This window comes from Numida meleagris, chromosome 2, assembly GCF_002078875.1.
Source record: "Numida meleagris isolate 19003 breed g44 Domestic line chromosome 2, NumMel1.0, whole genome shotgun sequence".
Taxonomy (NCBI): Eukaryota; Metazoa; Chordata; class Aves; order Galliformes; family Numididae; genus Numida; species Numida meleagris.
In genome coordinates, this window is record NC_034410.1 from 101,676,459 (window position 1) to 101,697,721 (window position 21,263).

At 42.1% G+C, this 21,263-nt stretch overlaps 2 protein-coding genes across 3 annotated transcripts in view; one reads left to right on the top strand and one right to left on the bottom strand.

Moving 5' to 3' along the window:
- C2H18orf8 (chromosome 2 C18orf8 homolog) lies at nt 1–15,584 on the top strand. Its single transcript, XM_021385915.1, has 20 exons — nt 1–409; nt 2,813–2,889; nt 4,095–4,179; nt 4,563–4,619; nt 5,638–5,724; nt 6,354–6,494; nt 8,026–8,129; nt 8,640–8,729; nt 8,836–8,941; nt 9,965–10,076; nt 11,074–11,118; nt 11,498–11,551; nt 12,338–12,466; nt 12,812–12,918; nt 13,639–13,758; nt 13,920–13,997; nt 14,166–14,270; nt 14,357–14,425; nt 14,557–14,782; nt 15,407–15,584. The coding sequence occupies exons 1-20, from the start codon at nt 203–205 to the stop codon at nt 15,484–15,486; spliced, it is 2,079 nt and encodes a 692-aa protein (XP_021241590.1). The 5' UTR covers nt 1–202; the 3' UTR covers nt 15,487–15,584.
- The window catches only part of NPC1 (NPC intracellular cholesterol transporter 1), a 26,789-nt gene continuing 21,024 nt past the window's right edge, over nt 15,499–21,263 (bottom strand). For both annotated transcript variants that reach the window (XM_021385913.1, XM_021385914.1), the window contains exons 21-25: nt 20,299–20,499; nt 18,785–19,016; nt 17,639–17,752; nt 16,733–16,895; nt 15,499–16,123 (exon numbers count right to left, since the gene is read on the bottom strand). In XM_021385913.1, the coding sequence (XP_021241588.1) occupies nt 16,041–16,123; nt 16,733–16,895; nt 17,639–17,752; nt 18,785–19,016; nt 20,299–20,499 (793 nt within the window). In that variant the 3' untranslated portion in view covers nt 15,499–16,040. The remainder of the gene's footprint in view (nt 16,124–16,732; nt 16,896–17,638; nt 17,753–18,784; nt 19,017–20,298; nt 20,500–21,263) is intronic.

Sequence of the window (21,263 nt, forward strand, 5' to 3'; positions counted from 1 at the left end):
GGGCTCCATAGCGCTGCACCGCCCGCCTCTTCCTCCCCTGCAGGCGCGGCCGCGGTGGTCACCGCGCGCCTCCACTTTGAGGCCTGCGCGCCCTGCGCCTTTAAGGCAGGCCGCTCCCGCGTCACGTGAGGAGGGAGTGTAAACAGGAAGCGGCAGCTGCCGGGAGGTACGCTGGGCACCGTTGGCGCCGCGAGCCGCCGCCATGAGCCGTGAGGCGCCGCCGCCGGGGGAGGAAGCGGCGCCGGAGGGAGCGGGAGGGGTGGGAGGAGGAGGAGGAGGAGGAGGAGGAGGAGATGGCGGCGGCGGCGGCGGCGAGGATGGCTGCTACCTGGCGCTGTGCGCGCGGCCCGTGCACTTCGAGAAGGCCAACCCCGTCAACTGCGTCTTCTTCGATGAGGCCAACAAGCAGGTGGGTGCGGCGCCGGGGCCGGGCGGCCTCGAGCCTTGCCTTAGGGAGGGCCGCTGTATTCCGTGCGCCGGCGGCCCTGGGGCCAGAGGCAGAGGAAGCGGCCGGCGGGTGCAGGCGGTGCCCCGGGGCTCTGTGGGCTCGGCTCGTCCCTGGGGCCCTGAGCCTTCCCGCTGCCCGGCGCGGGTCTGAGCAGGCCGCGGGGCTGTTTTCCTGCGGCTCTCTTCGGCTGCCGGGCTCTGTGCTTCGTTCATCTCTTGTGAGGCGCGAGAACGGGCTGTCCAGAGGAGCTGTGGGTGCCCCATCCCTGGAGGCGCTCAAGGCCAGGTTGGATGGGCTCTGGGCAGCTGCGCTGTGGGTGGCAGCCCTGCCCACCCACCGGGGAGCTGGAGCTGGGTGGGCTTTAAGGCCCCTTCCAACCCAAGCTATTCTGGGATTCCACGTACTGAACATTTGGTTCATCGTCCTGCTACCATGGGGCTGGCACGGTGTGACATTGTGTTGCTGGAGGGCTGCGTGGCACCTGTCACCTCGCTGCAGGCACCACAAAGCCTTTCCCAAATGTCCCTGCATACGTTTGTTGCGCTGGATGTCATCTGCTTCCTTGTTGTCACTGCCATGACATCTTTCTGGAGGTCTGCAGTGTCAGCGAATGAACTGGATTTTTCTATTTGTAAAGCTCCGTGTGTTCATAAATAATGACGTTTGTGGCTTTATTTGCGGCTCTGAGCTGAACAGATGCTTTGCTTTACATTTCTCACCATTATTTCTTTTAAATGCCTTTCCCCTTAATATCCCTGTGGGATTCTGTGTAGTCAGCTCAGCGTAGCTACAGGGTCTGTCACAGTGCTTGGATTGACATGGTTACTTTCAGCTGTCTGATTCCTGTAACCATTCCGTACCTACAGTACTCATAGCATTGAAGCGTTCATACTTTCTTCCCTATAGAAATGGCACAGTTTGCCGTCTGGACAAGTTCTGCATCATTGTGGAGTCTCCTTCTCTGGAGATACTCAAGACCTGTCTGGATGCTTTCTTGTGAAACCTGCTGTAGAGAGCCTGCATTGCAGGGGGCTTGGGCTAGATGATCCCAAAGGTCCCTTCCAACCCCTACAATTCCGTGATCATATTTGAAGAGGAGGAGAGTATTTCTGGCACTTGTGTCATGCTGCTGCTTAGCATTCAGAATCTTAGAATCACAGAATGGCTTGGGTTGGAAGGGGCCTCAAGGATCATCAAGCTCCACCCCCCCCGCCACAGGAAGGGCTGCCAACCTCCACATCTAATACTAGACCAGGCTGCACAGGGCCCCATCCGACCTGGCCTTGAACACCTCCAGGGACGGGGCTTCCACAACCTCTCTGGGCAGCCTGTTCCATCACCTCACTACTCTCTTGGCAGAGAACTTCCCCCTGATATCCAACCTAAATTTTTTCTCCTTCAGAATGATTGGTGTCCTTTCTCTTTATAAGTCTCAGTCCTTTCCTTATATTTGGAGGGCCGGCTGAAATATGGGCACTTACATGTGCTTGTTTGCAGGTACTGTATCCTGTTGTGGATGTGGTAAAACTGCACAGAAACCGGTTGTTAAGAGCTCGCTTGAAACTTATTTTTAATTGTAAATTTAATTCTGCACACTTTCTGGTAGTCTAAAATTGTTTAATTACCAATATGCCTCCAAATCCTTTCCAACCAGCAATTCCAGTGGTTGTTTCCCCTTGTGAAAACCCTGCTGAGGTATCGCTCCTTGCTGTCTTTTCATCACAAAGGTTAAGAGAAAATTGCCTTGGTTTTCTGTCAATATTAAAAGTATTTAAAATTAGAATTTGGTAAGGATTTGCATGCAGTTTATAGCCTTGAAGTCTGTATTCCCCCTTGAGCTCACTGCGCCACTAGTATTAGCTGCGCTACAAAACTATGTATTGATTAGTCTGAGATCTGACCTGTGTGTCTGCTGCTTCTGTCTGACACACCAATTCTGTAACAGTGTGACTTCTCTAACAGGCTTTATACGAATGTATGTGTAGTTGTACTAAGGAATTCCTTAGGTTATTAATGCAAGTCAGCTGAAACATCTTAGGTACAGGCAGAACTGGGTTACTATTGAGCTCTTCCTATCTAAGAGCATGTTCTGACAAGATCAACTTTCTGGGTCGGTGAGTTGTATCTCTTCCCTTCCCAGTCTCTGAGATGTTTTCCTGCAGCAGTGCTTGTTGGCTTATCTGATGTCTCGGGTGTTTTTACTGATATCTGAATTAGGAAAGTAAGAATATACAAAACAAACGAAAAAAGCTCATACAACTTTTACTGTTTTATCTTGCCTGGTAGTTCAGGTATCCTTATGAACTTGGACCTCCAGAGGAAAGCATTGATTTTTTAAAAAAATATAAATTTATTTTTTAATAGGTTTTTGCTGTTCGATCTGGTGGAGCTACAGGAGTTGTTGTTAAAGGCTTGGAGGACAGAATTCCTATTTCATTCAGGTAAGGCACCTTCATCTTTGTTGTCTGAGGACAGTATTCTGCAGTCATAAAATGATGTGGCACTTAGCCCTCATCTGCTACCGTGTCTCTGGCATAAAATTTAGGATTAGTTGTAAGTAGACGTAATCTTCTTGCAGTTAAGGTGGCGTGCTTTTCTCTTGCAACTTTGTTGTCTTCTGAAAATCATTAAGCTGTGGCTCTTCTGGTAACAGCAGTATTTCATTAAAACATGCTGTAAATGTGAGTGTGGGAATTCAAACTTACGATTCCTCCAGCAGCTGTGACTTTTCCAAGGATCTGGTTTAACAAGTTAACGTGAAGTCAACTTTAAATTGTAGCGAAACAAAGCTTCCAAATTTCATGCCTGTGATTCAAGTGTGGTATTTTCCAATTGTGGATTTATTGATTTCTGCTGCTTCTTTAATCTAGTTTGTTTTCTTATATGTTTTCCATCTCTTGTTGGAATTTTTTTTTTTTCTGTTTGTTTTTTATTTTCCTCTACAGAATCTGACAACAGTGTTTTATCTCTAGGTAACTGCTCTATAAATACCTGTGCTAAAAAGGATAGCTCTTTGTACTCTGCTGTCCCTATGTTAAGGAACAGCTGCTTAAATCCAGATATGGATGAAGCAATTTGTTTACTGTGATGTCCGGTATTTTTGTGGGGCCTGCCCTGAAAGTTGCCAGTTCTGGCTTCCTTATTTGACTCCTTGTCTCAAATCCTGATAGAGCTGAGATTACTCAGTGAGCTCCAGAAGGTTCCACAACCTGTTGTCTGCCTGCCTGTGTAGCTTTCTATTTATCTGGATTTAGTAGTGCACGCTGGAAATAAAATTCCTTTAGTCATGCCAGTTGTACTGATTCTGGTTTGGTAAGGATCTCTTTTATATTTATATTTTTTTCCCAGTGGTGTGAAAACAGCCTCGCTCTGCCCTTTGACTTCAGAAATTTCTCTAGGGGATGTATCCTAGTGGGGAAGCAAGTAGATTTGGGTCCATTAGCAGCAGTCCTGGTAGTAAAGGAGCTGATCAGTGGATGTCAGTGAGTGTTACAGGACTTGGAAGCGTTAGGACTGGACTGAGAGCGCAGGCTTGAATATTACCCTTTTTTTCCTCTCATCCTCTTTTAGAGGGCGTGTTGCAGAGTTCGGTAGCAGGCTATTTTAGACAACATTTCCATAACTTTTTTTTTTGCTTCCTCCGTAGGATGGAAGACAAAGGAGAAGTGAAGTGCATCAAGTTTTCCTTGGGAAACAAGATACTTGCTGTGCAGAGAACATCAAAGAGTGTGGTAAGACTCCTACACCCTGCAGGCAGGGAGGGGATTGGAGCTGAAGCTCTGGTACTTAGAGTACCAGAGTGGGAGCCTCTGAGAAGAGAGTTTGAGAGTTCTGTTGGCTGTCAACAGCTGTAGTGGAAATTCCTCCCTCACCCTGAGGCTGAGCACCTGCCAAGCAACGTTATTGTTGCGTGAGTGTCATTGCTTAAGAAATGTGGAGGGATGGAGCTGACTGCTATAAAAAATTTCTGGCTGTGGTGAAGCAGAATGTAGTAAGTCAAGCTTAGTTTTACTTATCTCATCTGAAATTACTTGATTAGCTAATATCTGTTATCTTGAAGCATGGAATATTACAGCTACGTAATTGCGAACGTGTTTCATGTGTGTTGTTGCAGGATTTCTTGAATTTTATTCCAGACAGCCCTCAGATAGAATATACACAGGAATGTAAGGTAGGTGAAGTAAACGTCCAAAGCTTATATGCTTGAGTGAAGCTCTAATGCTAGTTATGCTGGTGGCCTCTGCTCTCCGAGAGGACTAATGAGGTACCTTCCAAAACACTACTGTGGAATAAACGAGGTGCCTAGTCACTGCTGTTTATTTAAATTGAAGTAAACCAACAGGTAACAATACCACAGAAACACCCTTCATGAATCAGGCACTTTAATTCTTTCCTGGAAGGGACTGGAAATGCAACAAATGTTGAGGTTTGGGGAGGAGAAGAGTAAGAGTGCTGATTCTGAAAAAAACAGCAAACAGTAGTTATGCTGATGCCTGTTAATTTGGATGTTTTGCCCTAATTGTGCCGATGGGTGATACTAAGCTGTTAGTAGTTTTCATAGTATTTGGTAATATTTAATGTATAATTTGAGAAACAAATATGATTGCCTTTGTTTGGTACTTCCCAATCTTTAAGGTAGAGAAATTAGAGTTTGGGGTAATACAGTGCTAAATTAATTTTTTTAAATGGTGGGATTTGTGAAGATTCTTTAATTCTCGTGGACCCACTCTGGATCGTTACGTAGGATTATGCATTTGTGTGAACTGTTCTAGCAAAGCGTTTGCGGTAGAGATCTGAGTGAGGTCATGGGAAGTATTTCCAGTTTGTTCTTCGTTTCTTGGAAGGAACAGACTTCTCTTGCCAGGAATTGGCTGAACTGTCAGGATGGTTTGAACCAGAAGAGCTTGGTTGTGTTAGGGGGTAGAAGTAAAACAGGCTGTGTAATAAACTTGTAAATCTCGCGTGCTGCCAAAAACGGAGGTCACGTGGTAGTTACGTTTGTACGTAGTTTTGGGAGTCTTCTGCAAAAGTTTCTGATGCGTACTGGGAATGTACTGCCAAATGTGTTAACGCCAGGGACTGGGTAGCCAAATAGCCATTGAGCTCACGTTCTTTGTTTCATAATGTTAGCTTATCTGAATAGTTAATTTTCCAAGTAAAAGACTGTTTGTTTGCTTGTTTGTTAAAAGACCAAGAATGCCAATATTCTAGGATTCTGCTGGACAAGTTCCACTGAAATTGTCTTCATCACAGATCAAGGAATTGAATTCTATCAGGTAATACAAATAACTCGTGTAGGACAGGCATACTTAGAGATTTGCAAATGCATGTTTTTGCAAGTATCTCAGAATTCTGTTCTTCTAGTTCTAAAATTCATGAAAATGTACGTCTTTTGTTTTTGTTCTGCTCTTTTATTTAGACTGTGATTATTTTTCTTTAAGATGGATCCTGTTTTGGGGGCCGGGGTAAACTTAACAAGTTATTTAGCACAGCTAGCAGAGATGCAAAGATGAAAGGAGTACTGAATTAAGCATTGAGAACTCTATATTAAGAGTTGCTCTTGGCTTGTGTAGGAAGGAATGTATAAATTTAATGTCAGATACTACTTCACGCAAAGCAAATCAGCAATGGGAAGGATTTGTGCATGCTTAAAAATGTAGAAAAGACCAAATGTTGGTTGAGGTAGTGATAATCCTTCTGCAAATTGGCAGCTTCCTTCTGATATGAATCCTTTGAGCTCCTGTGTGTTTCGTGACCTTTGCCTGTGTTTTTGGAGAACTCTGATGAATAAACAGCTCTTTCTGGCATTCGTGATAAGGGATATTGTGAATTTCGTCTGAAGCTGTGTGTTATTTATGCTGTTGGAATCCAGGAGAAATATAATGATAACATCTCGTGCTTCCAGGTACTACCAGAGAAACGAAGTTTAAAACTTCTGAAGAATCAGAGTATCAATGTCAACTGGTACATGTATTGTCCAGAGAGCTCTGTCATTCTTCTGTCAACCACTGTCCTTGGTAATGTCCTGCAGCCATTCTATTTCAAGGTAAATTATTGTATTCCAAGCTTTTTCCATTTTATGTTGTAAGGCTGCTACTTCACTCAAATACTCTATTGCTTTCCTGAATTTCTCCCAAGAGGTGTGTGTGTGTTCACATTTTTTAATGACAACAAGCAAAGGAGAGAAAGCAAAAATCAGTAAGCTAGTTCTTACTGAATTACTTAAAATTGTCACTTCTGTCTCATGTCCTCTTTGGAAAGAGGCGTGCTCGGCTAACGTTGGACAGTTGATCTTGAGAAAGGGGAAGAGAAAATGAATGATGTAATACTTGACAACTCATACACTTACATGAAAAAAGATATGTCAAAGGATATTTCTAGTATGGGCGTTTACACTCCGATTAAGAACCATGAAGGGTCTTTCACCTGTGATTGTAACTGTAACCTTCCAAAAGTGAGTGCTTAAGAAGCACTATTTATTTCTCTCGGTGCTCTTTCCTGTGGACAACACTTAAGGTTACAGTGAAAATATTTTTCATTTTGGCTTGGAAAAACAGGGCAGTGAAAATGAGAGTCTGTTTGAAGTTAATTGTACTGTAACGTGATTTAGAAAAATGAAGGACAGAACTATGGGCTGTTTTTCCTCTTTGAAAAGCTTAGGCTGTTTTTCCTGATAGCCAAGGGAATGTTTTTAAAAGAAACGTATTCAGATGGGTTTCCTGGTTTGCACTGATCTCTTCAGGTCTGTACTGGATCCTGAAATGGGGCTCTCTGAGGTGTCTCAGTAGAACCTTTTCCTACTGCTTTCTTTGTAAGGACTCAGGTCGTGCTTCCCTCTCCTTAATATTTTTGTACAAAGTTGTAGCTAAGTAACTCTTAATTTTATGTTCAGACGGTGATCTGTAACGATTTCTGAGAAAGTACTGTACTAAAATAATAGAAACTATACGTCTAGTAAAGGAGAAATTTCTGTAGCGTTCACACCCTACACTGAAGTTAATGAGAATGGTTAGTGGAGCTCAGCAGAAGTTTTGGGGCTTTGGCAACTCTGAAATTTTGCTTAGATTCCCCAAGAAAGGAGGCAGAGGGGAGAGGGAACCTTGCGTGGGAACAGGGACGTGCTGTCACTCTAATGCAGATTCTGGATGTAGCAGGAATGAAAGTAGTCTGTAACTAGTAAGAGTTACTGACTTCTCCCCTTCCAGTAGCATTTATTTAAGTTCAGGACTGCGTGTTTTGCTGTGAGAGAGGAAATGGGGAGAACTTATGTTTGAGATCTCAAGGCCAGTTCAAATGGAGTTAACATACAGATTGATATTGACTTCATGAAAACTAAAATGTTTTGCTAACTGAAGCTGGTGTCGTATTATCAAGGAGAAAAAGGTGCTAAATTTGTAATATCAGAAGGATGTGTTTAGGGTCCCTGTAGAGAATCATCAATCTTTTCTTCTTAATGGCTATCACCATTCTTGACCTCACGGGGGTGCTATTAACATAATATTTCATTAAAGGTTGGCCCAGGCTTTCCAGTGTGGCATCTTAACGACGGGTTTCTGTTTTGTTGCTTTTCTTAACAGAGTGGAACGATGTCAAAGCTCTCAAAATTTGAGATTGAGCTACCTGCAGCACCCAAGTCCTCCAAGCTCAGCCTTTCTGAAAGAGATATTGCTATGGCTACAATGTATGTATCTGACTAATCAAGCCTTATCATTCCTTGGGAAAGTATGACCATCTGGGCATGCTGAGACAGGGTTGCACTTGTTTCTTCTTTTAGCTGTACTGCTGCTTCAGTTACTGCCTTGAGCAAAGTTTAAGTGACTCTCTTGTAGCGTGGTGGGGAGGAAAAGCTAACTGAGATCTCTTACGTGAAATTGTTTTTGGTTTGTACAGGCACCTTGAGAGTGTTTCATTTCTGAACTGGTGTGCTGGTAGAGCTGGTCTTAGATGTCTCATGTGCATGAATGTTAGGCGGCATACTGTGATTTATCAAATGTTGTTTTAGTTTTTCACTTCTAATTAATTAATTGCTTGACTTTGGTAATCTCACATCTTTTCATCTAGGATAAAACATATGGTTCTAATAGTCTGGTAGAGTAAGCTTTCAGCCTTTGCTTCAAAAGGACATCCTCGTTCTCACCTCTGTCCCAGCTCTTTGTTTTCAAATAATGTTTTAATGCTGTTATCTCTCTAGATACGGGCAGCTTTATGTGCTCTATTTGAGGCATCACTCAAGGACTTCCAATAGTACAGGAGCAGAAGTAGTCCTCTATCACTTGCCAAGGTGAGAGCAGAATAAAGAACATGAATGACACCTCATGTGTGCCCAGGAGACTTCTGCTTTTCTATTATAAATAGGTTTACTGACCAGCTCTTCTCTGTTTCCGTAGAGAAGGCTCCTGTAAGAAGACACACATCTTAAAGCTGAACAGAACAGGAAAGTTTGCACTAAATGTTGTGGATAACTTGGTGGTAGTACATCATCAGGATACCGAGGTCTGATTTATTTACATTTTCTTATCTTACTTTCAAAAGTTATGGACAGATTTTAGTAGCTCTGCCTGTTAGTTCTAGAGAATCCTTCCGTGTGTGATTAACTTTGCCAAAAGCCAGAGTATTTACAGGAATAAAAAACATAAGGCTAAGAGAGTGAAATGCATCCTTTTGCCTTGTTGTAGATAACATCAGGGCTTTTTCTAATGCCTGTTTTTTCATACTTTTTATTTCTTATTACTTTACTGCAATACTCTGCTGCTGCACTGTTTTAAGGCAGTGCAGAAAGTTAATTTGGATACTTATTTATCCTGGGAACTTCTTGTATCACAATAATGTGAATGATTTGTTTATGGGACAATAACTTCAGCTCTTTTATTTGGAGGCCCAGATCTGTGCAAGCTTACAGGAACACATATGATCTTAGGCATGTGCTAGTATAGGTAAAACTTACTTACCTGTAGTCTCTGGAGCAAGGCCTTAATCAGTGGGAAATCTGAAGTGGTGCTTTGCGCTTAACGCATGGAAAGGCTTTGGCTTCTGGAATTATCTTCTGGGCTCCTTCAAGAACTGGTTAGTATAAATTGTTAGGCTGACTAGTTGATGTAGCAGTAATATAACTGAAACATACTAGTGTAAACCCAGAGCTCTACTTCCCCAGCATTTCACTCAGGTTATTAACATGACCAGATGGACACAGGAAACGAACACCACACTAAGTAGGTAGCTGCCAAATCAAGTCTTGTGGGCACTGACATCAGTGCTGATTTCCACCATGCAAAGCTCTTGCTAAGAATGAATGATACCCGCACTGGGTGAAGATGCTAATGAGATAAGCTGAACAAGACTGAGTGGTACAAGTAGGAGGATATTTCAGGAAGGTACGGAATTTTCCTCACGGTGTGAGGAAGCAGTGAGTTTTGCATGGAGAGCACAAGATGAAAATGTGAAAAGTGATCAGAACACATGCAAATAAGTGAGTGGTAACTCATGTTTGTGAAAACTAATCTTTCTTCTCAATTTCAGACTTCAGTCATATTTGACATCAAGCTAAGAGGAGATTTTGATGGGTCCACTACCATCCATCAATTTGTTCTTCCACCTCGGTCAATACAACCTTATCAAGTACCCGTAGCAGGTAGAACTACTATGTTAATAAATCTTCTGACCTGTTATCAAGACTTTCAAAATACAACACCTGGCAAACCAGAGTGCTTCAGCCTTTAGGATGCTGGTTACTGCCTCTGTACCTATTTAGGAAAAAGGGAGGGAGGGAAGAAGATAACAAGGTTTCAGATTTGTGCTTACTACAGAAGGGTACGAGTTGCTATTTAAGCTGTGCACTTACTACAGTTTAACACTATAGAAAGTGTTAAAGCAAAGATCTTTCAGTCTCTGTTGCTGTCCAGGCTGTTTGTGTACCTCTTCCCTTCCACACTGACCACAGCTATAAAAGCTACTGTGTACTCCAAAGCGCTTCACGTTCCTATGGCCTAAGTTCTAACTAAGGCTGACAGTCCAAGCTTAGAATCAATGTTAATAATAATGCTAGGACATCAGCATTTAGGTTCTTTCTTCTTTGATTGACATTCTGCCCTCCTGTGCTAAATGTGGTGCAGATAATTTTCCAGCTTGAGAATAAGTTTTAGCTGGAAGTAGTCTGAGCATAGTTCTGCTAGCATCTCTATGGAAGAACTCTTCTAGAGGAATGATGATACCTTAAAAACTCTTAAACATCTGAATTTTGAAGTCACTAAACTTACATGTGGTAAACCTGGAGGTAAAGGTTTGTATTAAAGTACGAAACCAACCTTGCTTTTTGAAGGAGTGAAAATGATGACATAAATAAAGCAAATAGGAGGCTCTGTGTTTGGAATCACAGTATTAAGAGATGGAATGCTTCATTGTGAGTGATTTCACTTGGTTGAAAAACAAAACCCTTTTTTAAAAGATGTTTGCTTTCCTCCACAGTTGAGTTTTCTTTATAGATGATTTGGTTACACAACTAGACATAACCTCTTTTTTTGCCCGCATGCTGTAGGACTGCTAGATGTGTAAGTGTGGGGCTTCTAGTTTGGTAGCACAGAAGAGCTGCCAAGTACTACTGTTCTTAACTCCTGTTAATTTTTCTGCAGTTCCAGCCTCTGTGACAAGTCAGTCTCCTGTTCCCTGTAAACTCTGTATCCTTTAAATACTCTTAAAACATCAGTGGGATTCCACAGCTGGAAAAAAACAGCATTTGATATTCTGACTCCCTAAATCCAGCTTTAGTGATTAAGCATAACTACCACTTCAAGAGGAAATAGTAATGGCTCCTATAAAGGATACTGCATTCAGTTTCCTACGGTAGCGAAATAATAAGAGATGCCAGGGTAGGGTGAAGTTACTGAAAACATGGAAGCAAATACAGTTCCAAGGGTATGGTTCAAGACTTTGCAAAGGAACAGCTGTGGCAGTAAATGAAAGTATGTTAACCAATTCTGCTCCTGTACAGTAGCCAGATATAGTAGCAATGGTTCTAAATCAATGTTAAGAAGGGTTTTGAACCTTAACATTTAGATTCATCGTCATGGATTGTCTTTCAGCCTGATATCATCATCAGTGCAAGTGAAGGTGAGCTGCTTGTTGTAATTCAGTGTAAAATGGGGGTTAGTGGAAGTGGTTTAACCTCAGCAGGCATCCAGCTACCTGCTCCCCTGTGAGATGGGGGAAGTGAATCAGTGCTTGAAGTAAGAAAACATGTGGGTTGAGGTTCAGTTCATGAAGTAAAGTAAAAGCTGCACGTGCAAGCTGAGCAAAACAAGAACTTAACGTACTCCTGTTCCATTTTTAGGAAAGCAGGGCTTCAAGCACAGGAAATGGTTACTTGAGAAGACAAATGTCATAACCCTAACTGTCCCCACTTCCTCCTCCTTTGGTCAGTTTGGGCCAGCTGCCCTCCTTGGCTCTGACCCGTCCCTCCTTGTGCAGCCCCAGCTTACATGCTGCCAGAGCAGAGTGAGAAACGGGAGAGACCTTGACTGTGTATACATAGCTCAGCAACAACCAAAACAATGTTAGTAATCAGCATTATTCTCATCACAAATCCACAACATAGTTCAGGTGGTGTTATGATTAAAAAAAAAAACCTCTGTCCTACTCAAGAGCAGTATACTAGTTTACAGCTTTAGTACACAGAGAGCCTAAGCAGCTGTACATGGTAAAGTGACTGCTCTTCGCAGCGGTAATTGAGGATGGACGTATTCTTACTAACCCCTTTCAGGGGTAACGTTGCTCTAAAACAGAGTGAGGAAGGCAAACAAGCTGTGTGAGGTGTACGCTCTCCTCTGAGGTGGAAAACAGGGATATCTAAACTGGATTATCTGAAGTCATAAATTTATTTTATTCCTTCAAATTAAGGTTATCTCTGGAATCTTCAAGTGAAACTTGAGCCTGTAGTTAACCTTTTGCTTGATAAAGGAAGACTAATGGATTTCCTTCTCCAAAGGAAAGAATGCAAAATGGTTATCCTAGCTGTATGCTCTCAAAGTAAGTGTAAACGCTTTGTATACGTATTTAGAATGTGTAACACTACCTCCTCATAAGTACTTGTACAGGCTGGCTGGACTGTTCTGAGATTTGAGTTCACCTCTGCAACTAGCTTTGTCACAAGGAATGGCAGATAACTGTAGTGCCTTCAGTCACCAAATTAGCAGCACAAAATAATTCAACTTCCCCTACCCCAATTTAGTTAAAATACATTCGACATTGAACAAAGTCTCATTTAAGTGAGTTTAGCATAGAGTTTAGAGGAGAGATCTCCTTTTGGAAAAGGTAACTTTAAACCCCTTTGTTACTTCTCCTCATAGGTTTTTTTTTTTTCTATCTTTTCAGTGCTCAGTGAGCCAGAAAGGGGATCACTGCCTGTGATTGCAACTGTTTTTGACAAACTGAATCACGAATATAAGAAGTACTTGGAAGCTGAGCAAAGCTATACTATGGTAAACCATGTTAGCTACAGCAGCTTGCAGAGATAGAGGAACGCTATTTGAATTTCAGGTTACATGATAGCAGAGCCAAAATCCCTGCTCGTGACTTAAGAAAGTCAGACCTAGCCCCAGGTCAGTCCCTGGCAGCCTCAAGCTCACAGTAGAAAGTCTTGTGCAAGGTGCAGGTTTCCCCCAGCTTGGGGATAACAGCTTTGTTCAGCACTCTGCTACAGTAGGCGCTGCATAGTTGATCTCTAGTAAGGCAAGTAACATTCCCTAGGACTTGAAAAAGGGTTCGGGTTCAAAAAGCAGCTTTCATCTGTAACTATTAAAATAGCTTCAAAACTATTGAAATAGTCACCGCGTAACCTATGCAGCGTTTTTATGTCAGAACTACTTCTGCCTAATCAGCACATTCTACTCATGTACTACAACCTTATGCTAAAATCCTACTAAAAGAGTGTGGACCTGCATCAACATAGTAAGCTTGCTCATCTCCTAGCTTTGAGGTGCATAACAGTAACTACATCTGTCACATAAAAGCTGTTTTAAATTTAGAGGTCCATGCTTTGAAGAGAATGTATCCAGTGATCTGAAGTCTCAGATATGAATTCTCTCAGTAATGAAACATTTTCACCTGGGAGCTATAATTACAAACAGTTTGTGTAGTTAAGATTTAATCAGAACTGTACTCCCAGGAGTACTTTGTTCTTACCTACTCTTTTCTTGTAGGTGGTAGAAGCAGGCCAGAGTAGAAGTAATCCACTCCTGAAACGGCCAGTCCGCACTCAAGCGGTGATTGACCAGTCTGACATGTACACCCATGTTTTGTCAGTATTTACCGAGAAGAAGGTAAGCTAATCATAAACAGCAGAAATAAAACCTTCTACTAGGTTTGCTGTGAGATTACATGCAGGATCCTGTTTCCTGATTTGGGTAAGAGGAGAGGGTGTTACTTGTCATTAGGTTGTACTTCCATGGCTTTTCCTGCTGACACTTCTTTTCTTGTTTAGGAAGCACCTCACAAGTTCACTATAGCAGTCTTGATGGAATACATTCGCTCTCTTAACCAGTTCCAGATTGCAGTTCAGGTAAAGCACTTACAGGCACGAAGCACCCCTATCCCACCTTGCTTGATAAAGTTATATGAAGTTTCAAACCAGCCTTGGTCATGTGTTAAAGATTATGCAATAATCCTCCCTTCTACACCTGAAGACTGGTATTGAGACATGCCTTTGGTGGTCTTTCTGTATTCACAGCACTACTTGTACGAGCTGGTCATCAAAACCCTCGTTCAACACAACTTGTTCTACACCCTTCATCAGTTTCTGCAGTATCATGTGCTCAGTGACTCAAAGCCTTTGGTATGTAAGGCAAGTTGCTTCCAAAAGCCAGTGATGGAGGTGAGGAGTCTTCGGAATTTCAAATGTTATTCCCCTTTTTGCTCTAGGCTTGTTTATTACTGTCCCTGGAAAGCATTTACCCTCCTGCACATCAGCTTTCTCTGGACATGTTAAAAGTAAGCATTTCAAACTGTAGTATCTCCATGTCACGTGTGGCTTAGAGTTACCTGACTGAGCTTCAAGTGACAAGCTCACATCTAACTCATCTGTTAGAAACACAGTCTTACAGCTGTGATTGATTTCACAGAGGCTCTCCACAGCAAATGATGAGATAGTGGAAGTTCTGTTGTCCAAACACCAAGTTTTGGCTGCCTTGCGATTCATCAGGGGTATTGGAGGACATGACAGCATTTCAGCCCGCAAATTCCTTGATGCAGCAAAACAAGCAGACGATGAGATGCTTTTCTACACTATTTTCAGATTCTTTGAGCAAAGAAATCAACGATTACGGGGAAACCCTAGTTTCACACCAGGTAAGCAACAAGAAGCAGCTGAACTGATTCAAGCTATGCAAACAGAACTATGACATGCTTCACTTACACACTGAGCTGGTGCATACCATGAAATAGAACCCAGTGCATTTTAGCCTGTATTTTAGACTTACTGTCAAGTATACTTCCAAGCTTAACTTGCTTACCCCTTTAAACAGGGCACTTAAAGTAAAGCAAGTTGGAGCTAAACACGAACTCTCAGCTTAAGCTAACTTGATTGGCTTGCAGTTGCCTTTAGTGCTTAATTTAGCAAAGCTGGTATCTCCAATTAATGCTTCTTCCTGAAGCCACAAACAGTCAAGATGCAGCCTTTGCATTCGGGTGTCTGTTTCCATACGTTATAAAATGCAAGGCCTGGTTTACAGTACAGTTCCTCTCACTTTGAAACCTAAGCTGAACTGCTTGTCCCAGCAACGTTTTGTTAATCACAAGATAGCGGGTAGGCTCAGAATTCAATTTCAGGGTCTTAAACGTGGAGACTAGAGACCTTGCATGGATACAAGCCTGCCGGCTAGATAGGGGAACTGGATCAGACACCTGCTTTACCACAAGACAGTGCAGTTCCTCCCTTCCACTGTTAACATTAATTTTATTTCACTCCCTTAGGTGAGCACTGTGAAGAACACGTCACCTTCTTCAAACAAGTATTTGGAGAACAAGCTCTTATGAAGCCCACGACGTTCTGAAGTCCTCTTCCATTGGAATGTATAAACTTAATTTATTGCATTTGAGTAGATTTTTGAACTACAAAATTGCTATTTTATAATAAAGTATATACAAGACATTTTGGCAAATTGTACTAAAAAATATTACAACTTGTGATGGCTTCCCCCCTAAAAATAGAGACAAAAATTGCATTGACCTGCATTTAAAATTAGTGTCAGTGGTTGAGCAGTCCATTCTCGTACACATCACCTCAGTTTCATCAACAAAATAGCTATTCAACTTGCAATGCAGCTGGTTTAAGTTTCTAGAAGAGATGCAACCTCTTGAAAACAGAAGTGTTTAGTTATCTTAACACACCTAGGTTTAGTAATACTGTTACATGAGCCACACGTAGCATTTCCTGAGTTTAAAGCCGTGTCCAAAGCTGCAGCTGCTATCTCCTAGTTGAATCTGTGCAGGAGTTGAGTCAGTGGTGGTTACAGTGTGATAGTCATAGAACACTGCTGAGCTTCAGTTCTTAAGAGGAGCTGGGCCTAAGCCACAGTTCATAGTGTCCACTGAACACTGTTAAAAACTAGAAGTAGAGGAGTCTCTCTCGTTCTGTGCCTCGGGACCTCTCTTGCGCAGCACGAGTTTTGGCTTTATTTACTGATGGACCTGCATAAGAGAAAACTGTTACTCCAAAGTCTCAACATTACAGCACTTCAGCTGGTAGCTGCCCACGGGAACCATCCATATCTTAGTCCTCTTGGTCCAGCTTAACACGAAGTGTTCAGCTGCATGCTTGTGTTCAGCTGGTAATAGCTGCAGCAAGGGCAATAGCTAACAAGGCTGACAAGGATTGGCATGACTTACTGAGGGAGTTAAGTCATACACACGAATTTCCAGACTGAAGGAAGACAGCATTTAGGCCATACTGATTGTGAAGTGAGATCAGTCACAAATGGAACCATGTCCCACAACAGGTTTGTAGTTTCCCCCACCACCTTGTTCCAGCTGTGACAGTTGTGCCACATGTGCCTGTGCAGACAACTCCATTAAGAATGGCACAGAGCAAGCACACTGTACAGACTGTGGTTGCTTGAGTTTAGCATACCTCTAACAGCGTACTGCCAGTCAGTCCTCTATCTAAGGGATCTGGCTGCTTGCATGACAGGCAGATTCAAGCACTGCCTTTTAATTTTGCAATCCTTTTCATTTAGCTAAAGTATCTACAGGTAGCTAGATGTTTTTGTTTCAAGTGCACTTGAGACTGTTACATCTTACCTATGTAACTAAGCAGAACTGGAAGAAATATTAGTCCATGTGTTGCTCCCAGCAGAACCATAGCTAGATACATCCTGAAGTAGAATATCTTGAAGATCTGAGACTTGGCAAAAGCCAGTACTACAATTCCTCCAAATTTGGTTAGTGTGATTCCACTGAAGACCTGTTGATTAAAAAGTAGTTACCACTTAGTTATGAAAACAGCTTTTGCTGAAAATGCTCATGTCATTTGAGGCTCCCAGATACAGTCTGCCAGCTTCCCTGTTAATCTTTAGACCTACTTAAGAGAAGCATCCACCTCCTAGCCGTAGCTTAATGCCACAGATGTGGTTCAATGTGATACCAAACTGGTATCATCTGTACAGCCAAACCATTTTAGTTTGATTTTGATTTAAGGCAGTTACACACACATACTAAATACAGCCCTTACGTGAGGTGACTCACATTTCAGTGAAGTTCCTGTCCTGGATCAAGTATATCCAGCACCAGAACAACTTGTTCCAGTCACACCCAAGTTGCTATCTTAAAACTAAGTGAGACAACAGTACTGTCAGCTTCTGTTCTCAAAGCTCCAATGCCATCCTCTAGTCAGGGCCTTTCCCAATCACCTCCAAGCACTTAGTAGAGAAACACAACTTCAATGGGAACTCAATTACTATACCGGTTCAGCTCAAACTTTTAACTCCATTCTCTACTTCCAGGTAGTATTAATGTCAGGCTAATACAAAGATAATCAAGTCTTCATCAACCTTGTTACTCATAGAAGCTTAGGTTGTCTTTAACAATTTTGATCAGTTATTCCCCCTAAAGAAGCAAGGCCATCTTCACGACTTGAGGATACTGACACAGTCTGAAGTTCCAACTTAGCTACTCATTTTCTGCTCTATTCAGTAGAAAGATACTTACTGAACTGCCCATATGAGAGAGAGCTTCTTCTGCACGCTCAACTCTACTGCCCTTAGTACTAACAGTGAATGCTCTCGTCACGTGACTGCAGAATTCCACAGCAATACCACAGCTCTAGATGGCAGAAGAAATACACATTAGAGTACCGTTTAGATGAGTATTTTGATGGTAATGTCTCAGAACTCTGGACCTGCTGTAGAAGTACGGGCTCTAGATGAGTTTCCAAGGTTGAACTTGCCATTGGAAGTTACTAGTTGAGCATTACTTTGTCACTAGAGGCTCCTGAGTGCTGTACGGCACCAGTCATTAGTAACCAGGCAATTTGGTTAAACAGAAATCACAACATGGGGTGTTTTTAAGAGGTCAAAAGTTGCTCATTGTTGAAGGAAGCCAAATTCAGCAGCAAACGCTGAATATGGTCATCAGTTTCTAGACTCTAGTTGCAGAAGCATGGCTTTACAGTAACTGAGTATATATACGCTATTGGATACCACAAGGTTCATGAGTTTAACACTAAGTATTTTTTTAAAGATGAAGTTAATCATTTAAACATTGAACAGATGGCAAATCCATGACTTATACAGCAGGTAGACTGGGATGAATATATGCCTAGTTGGAAAAGTGGGACACGTTTACCTTCTCATAGCATTCTCAGACCCATCAAGAACTTCTTGAAAGCAAGGTCAGCTGCAGCTCCAGCAGCACTCAGCTATTATTTAAGTTCTACAGTGTTTCACCAAAAGTACTGGCTGCCCAAGTTATTTCATCCATTTATGTAGGAACAATGTTGATGCTAGCCCATCACAGATGGGCTCTGCAGAACAAGAATGAATACAGCAGAAGCCTTAACACTTAACCCTGTATCTCCTTACCTCAGGCCTGAACACCCCCAGAAGACATTCAACAGCACTTAGCCTAAGCAGTTCTACAGCAGTTACAGATGCAGTATAGCTTACAGTTCAATTGCTGCGTCTATACTAGGTTTATTCAACAAACTATTTCCATAGACTATCTCGAAGCATTAAGATAATGCTCCTATGGTTCAAGCGCATCAAGAGTTTTGTAGAGAAACACTACTCAGTATCATGATATGTAGAACTGTTCAATACTTGGAAACAGAAGCAAACAAATGTCTTGTTAACTCACCATGACGAGATTTACTAATGAAACCGCATTCAAGCTGATGCCCCAGAGCCACATCACTCCGAACATGTTGGTGATTATCATAGCAATAGTTACTGTAACCAAAACAGCAGCCCATACTTCAAATCCAAGCAGCACAGCTGTCACCAAAAATATTGATCCCAAGGAGATGCAGAGGTTAAAGATGGCATCATTCACAATCGTCAAATATTGTTCATAGAAGACATAAAACACACTGTGGAAAAAAAAAACCAGATGCTTTAGTTAGGCATCCTACTTGCCAGGAACAGAACTGTTTCTGCACAGATCCACGTTATTTTCATTAAGAAGTGATGCCAGATTTAAAACAGTTCTGAGTTCTCCTTGCATTAATTCCACCACAGACAGCAGATGTGCTTTAAATTGTAATGAAATGCAGTGAGAGTGAATATTTAACAAAGCTGCTTAAGGTGGTCAGTACCTACAGTCATTTGCCATTTGTATACAAGTCTGAAGACCAGAAAACCCTGAAGACTAGAATCTTGAACAAACATTAGCTAGTTGGAGCTGACAAGACCGCATGATCTGCATTGCTTAATTTAGTGAGATCTCTAGTGACTTTAACAATACCTCAATGTTTTGAGCTGTTTCACTTCTGTCCATCTAGAAGCAAGAAATATACTACAGAAGTCATCTACTACAGAGAAGGGGATGCTGGTACTAGGTTAGCTTCTGTGATAAGGATAAAGTAGTTTCCTCCTTATGAGAGTCACCAATGGGAACTGGCATCCCAGTATTAGTAGCCACTCCTGTGGAACACCAGCTGTTACAGAGCTCTTTCCAACCACTTCAATGAAGGTTACACCTGCAAGTCAGGGTAACTCCCATACTATAATATAAGCAGCCACAGTAGTTGCCAAGAAGTTCCTGAAATAGACTGCGGTGGCTGCTGTAACTACTGTGGAAGTTCTGAATTGATTAACTGTGCAATGAGACCATAAGGACGAGTAGGAGTTTCAGAAGCAAGACTAGTATTTCAGTGATACAGACACCTACTCCAATTCAGTCTCATTGTGCTGCTACTAAACAAAGCCTGTATATTCCTATGTGGAATCTCCAGTGTTTAGTAATCAAGCTTTATGTGAGCACTACTTGACATTGCTGTTGTTGCTGTAAGTTATTGCTGAAGCACTTAAACTGAAGTTTGAAATCAGTACACTCTATTACAACTTGCTACTATCCAGGGCAACGCATCTGCCTAAGTTAGTATAACTACAGAAGCCTAGTACAGAAGCTATAAGAGGCTTGAGTTGAAGCTTGAGCTGTATCTACAGTGAAGGACAAGCTTCTTGATTTAAGTTAGTTATCAACCACAGTGAAGAAAAATAGTGCTGGACATGAGTTACTTTTTATCTATTATCTGTGGCTTTCTTAAACAAAACAGAAAACTCAAATTTCTAAGATCTTAGTCAGTAACTTGGTTGTGCAAGTTAATTATATCCCTAGGCATACTTCTTGCAAAAAAGTTTTAAGCATACCTGTAAGGAAACACACGATAGTTCTTCTCTTTGATGCCCATGGTTTCAGTGATGTTTCCTGCTATGTCCCGAGCTTTCTTCATAGCATCAATATAGTCAGATGATTTTTTCAGCACAGTATGGTATGTCATAAAATAAGTAGCTCCAACATCAGTTTTGTTGTTCATCAAGTCAACAGCAGAGCTATATGCAGCATGTCCTCTGTATAAGCAGAATTTCACATGTCAGTGAACACTAATGGTATCCCGGGATGCATTAACAATAATGTGGCCAGCAGGTCAAGGGAGGTGATCCTCCCACTCTACTCTGCCTTGGTGAGGCCATATTTAGAATACTGTGTCCAGTTCCGGGCTCCCCAGTTCAAAAAAAAGACAGGAATCTCCTGTCTTTGTGGACTGGTGGAGGGCAACAAAGAAGATAAGAGGCCTGGACCATCTCCCATGTGAAGAAAGACGGAGCAGCCTAGGGAAAAGACTGGGGGAGGGAGTCCAATTAACGTTAATAAATATCTAAAGGGAGGTGGGAGGCAAATGGATGAGGCCAGGCTCTTCTCAGGGGCATGTAGCAATAGGATGAAGAGCAATGGCCTAAAACTTGAGCATAGCAAGTTCCATACTAACATGCAGAAGAAATTCTTTATGTTAAGGGTGATGGAGCACTGGAACAGGTTGCCCAGAGAGGCTGTGGAGTCTCCTTCTATGGAGATATTCAAGACCTCTCTGGACACTTACCTGTGCAACCTATTGCAGGGAACCTGCTTTAGCAGCAGAGTTGGAATCTGTGATCTCTTGAGACCTTTCCAACTCCTGCAATTCTGTGATCCACTACAGCTGTATCAACACATTACTTTTATAAACTTCTGTCTCAGAAAATTATATAAAACAGGTAAGATTTAAGTGGCTTATATGAATTTTAAAGGAACATCAAATATCCACACAGAAGGGTCACACTTCCAGAGCAAGCAT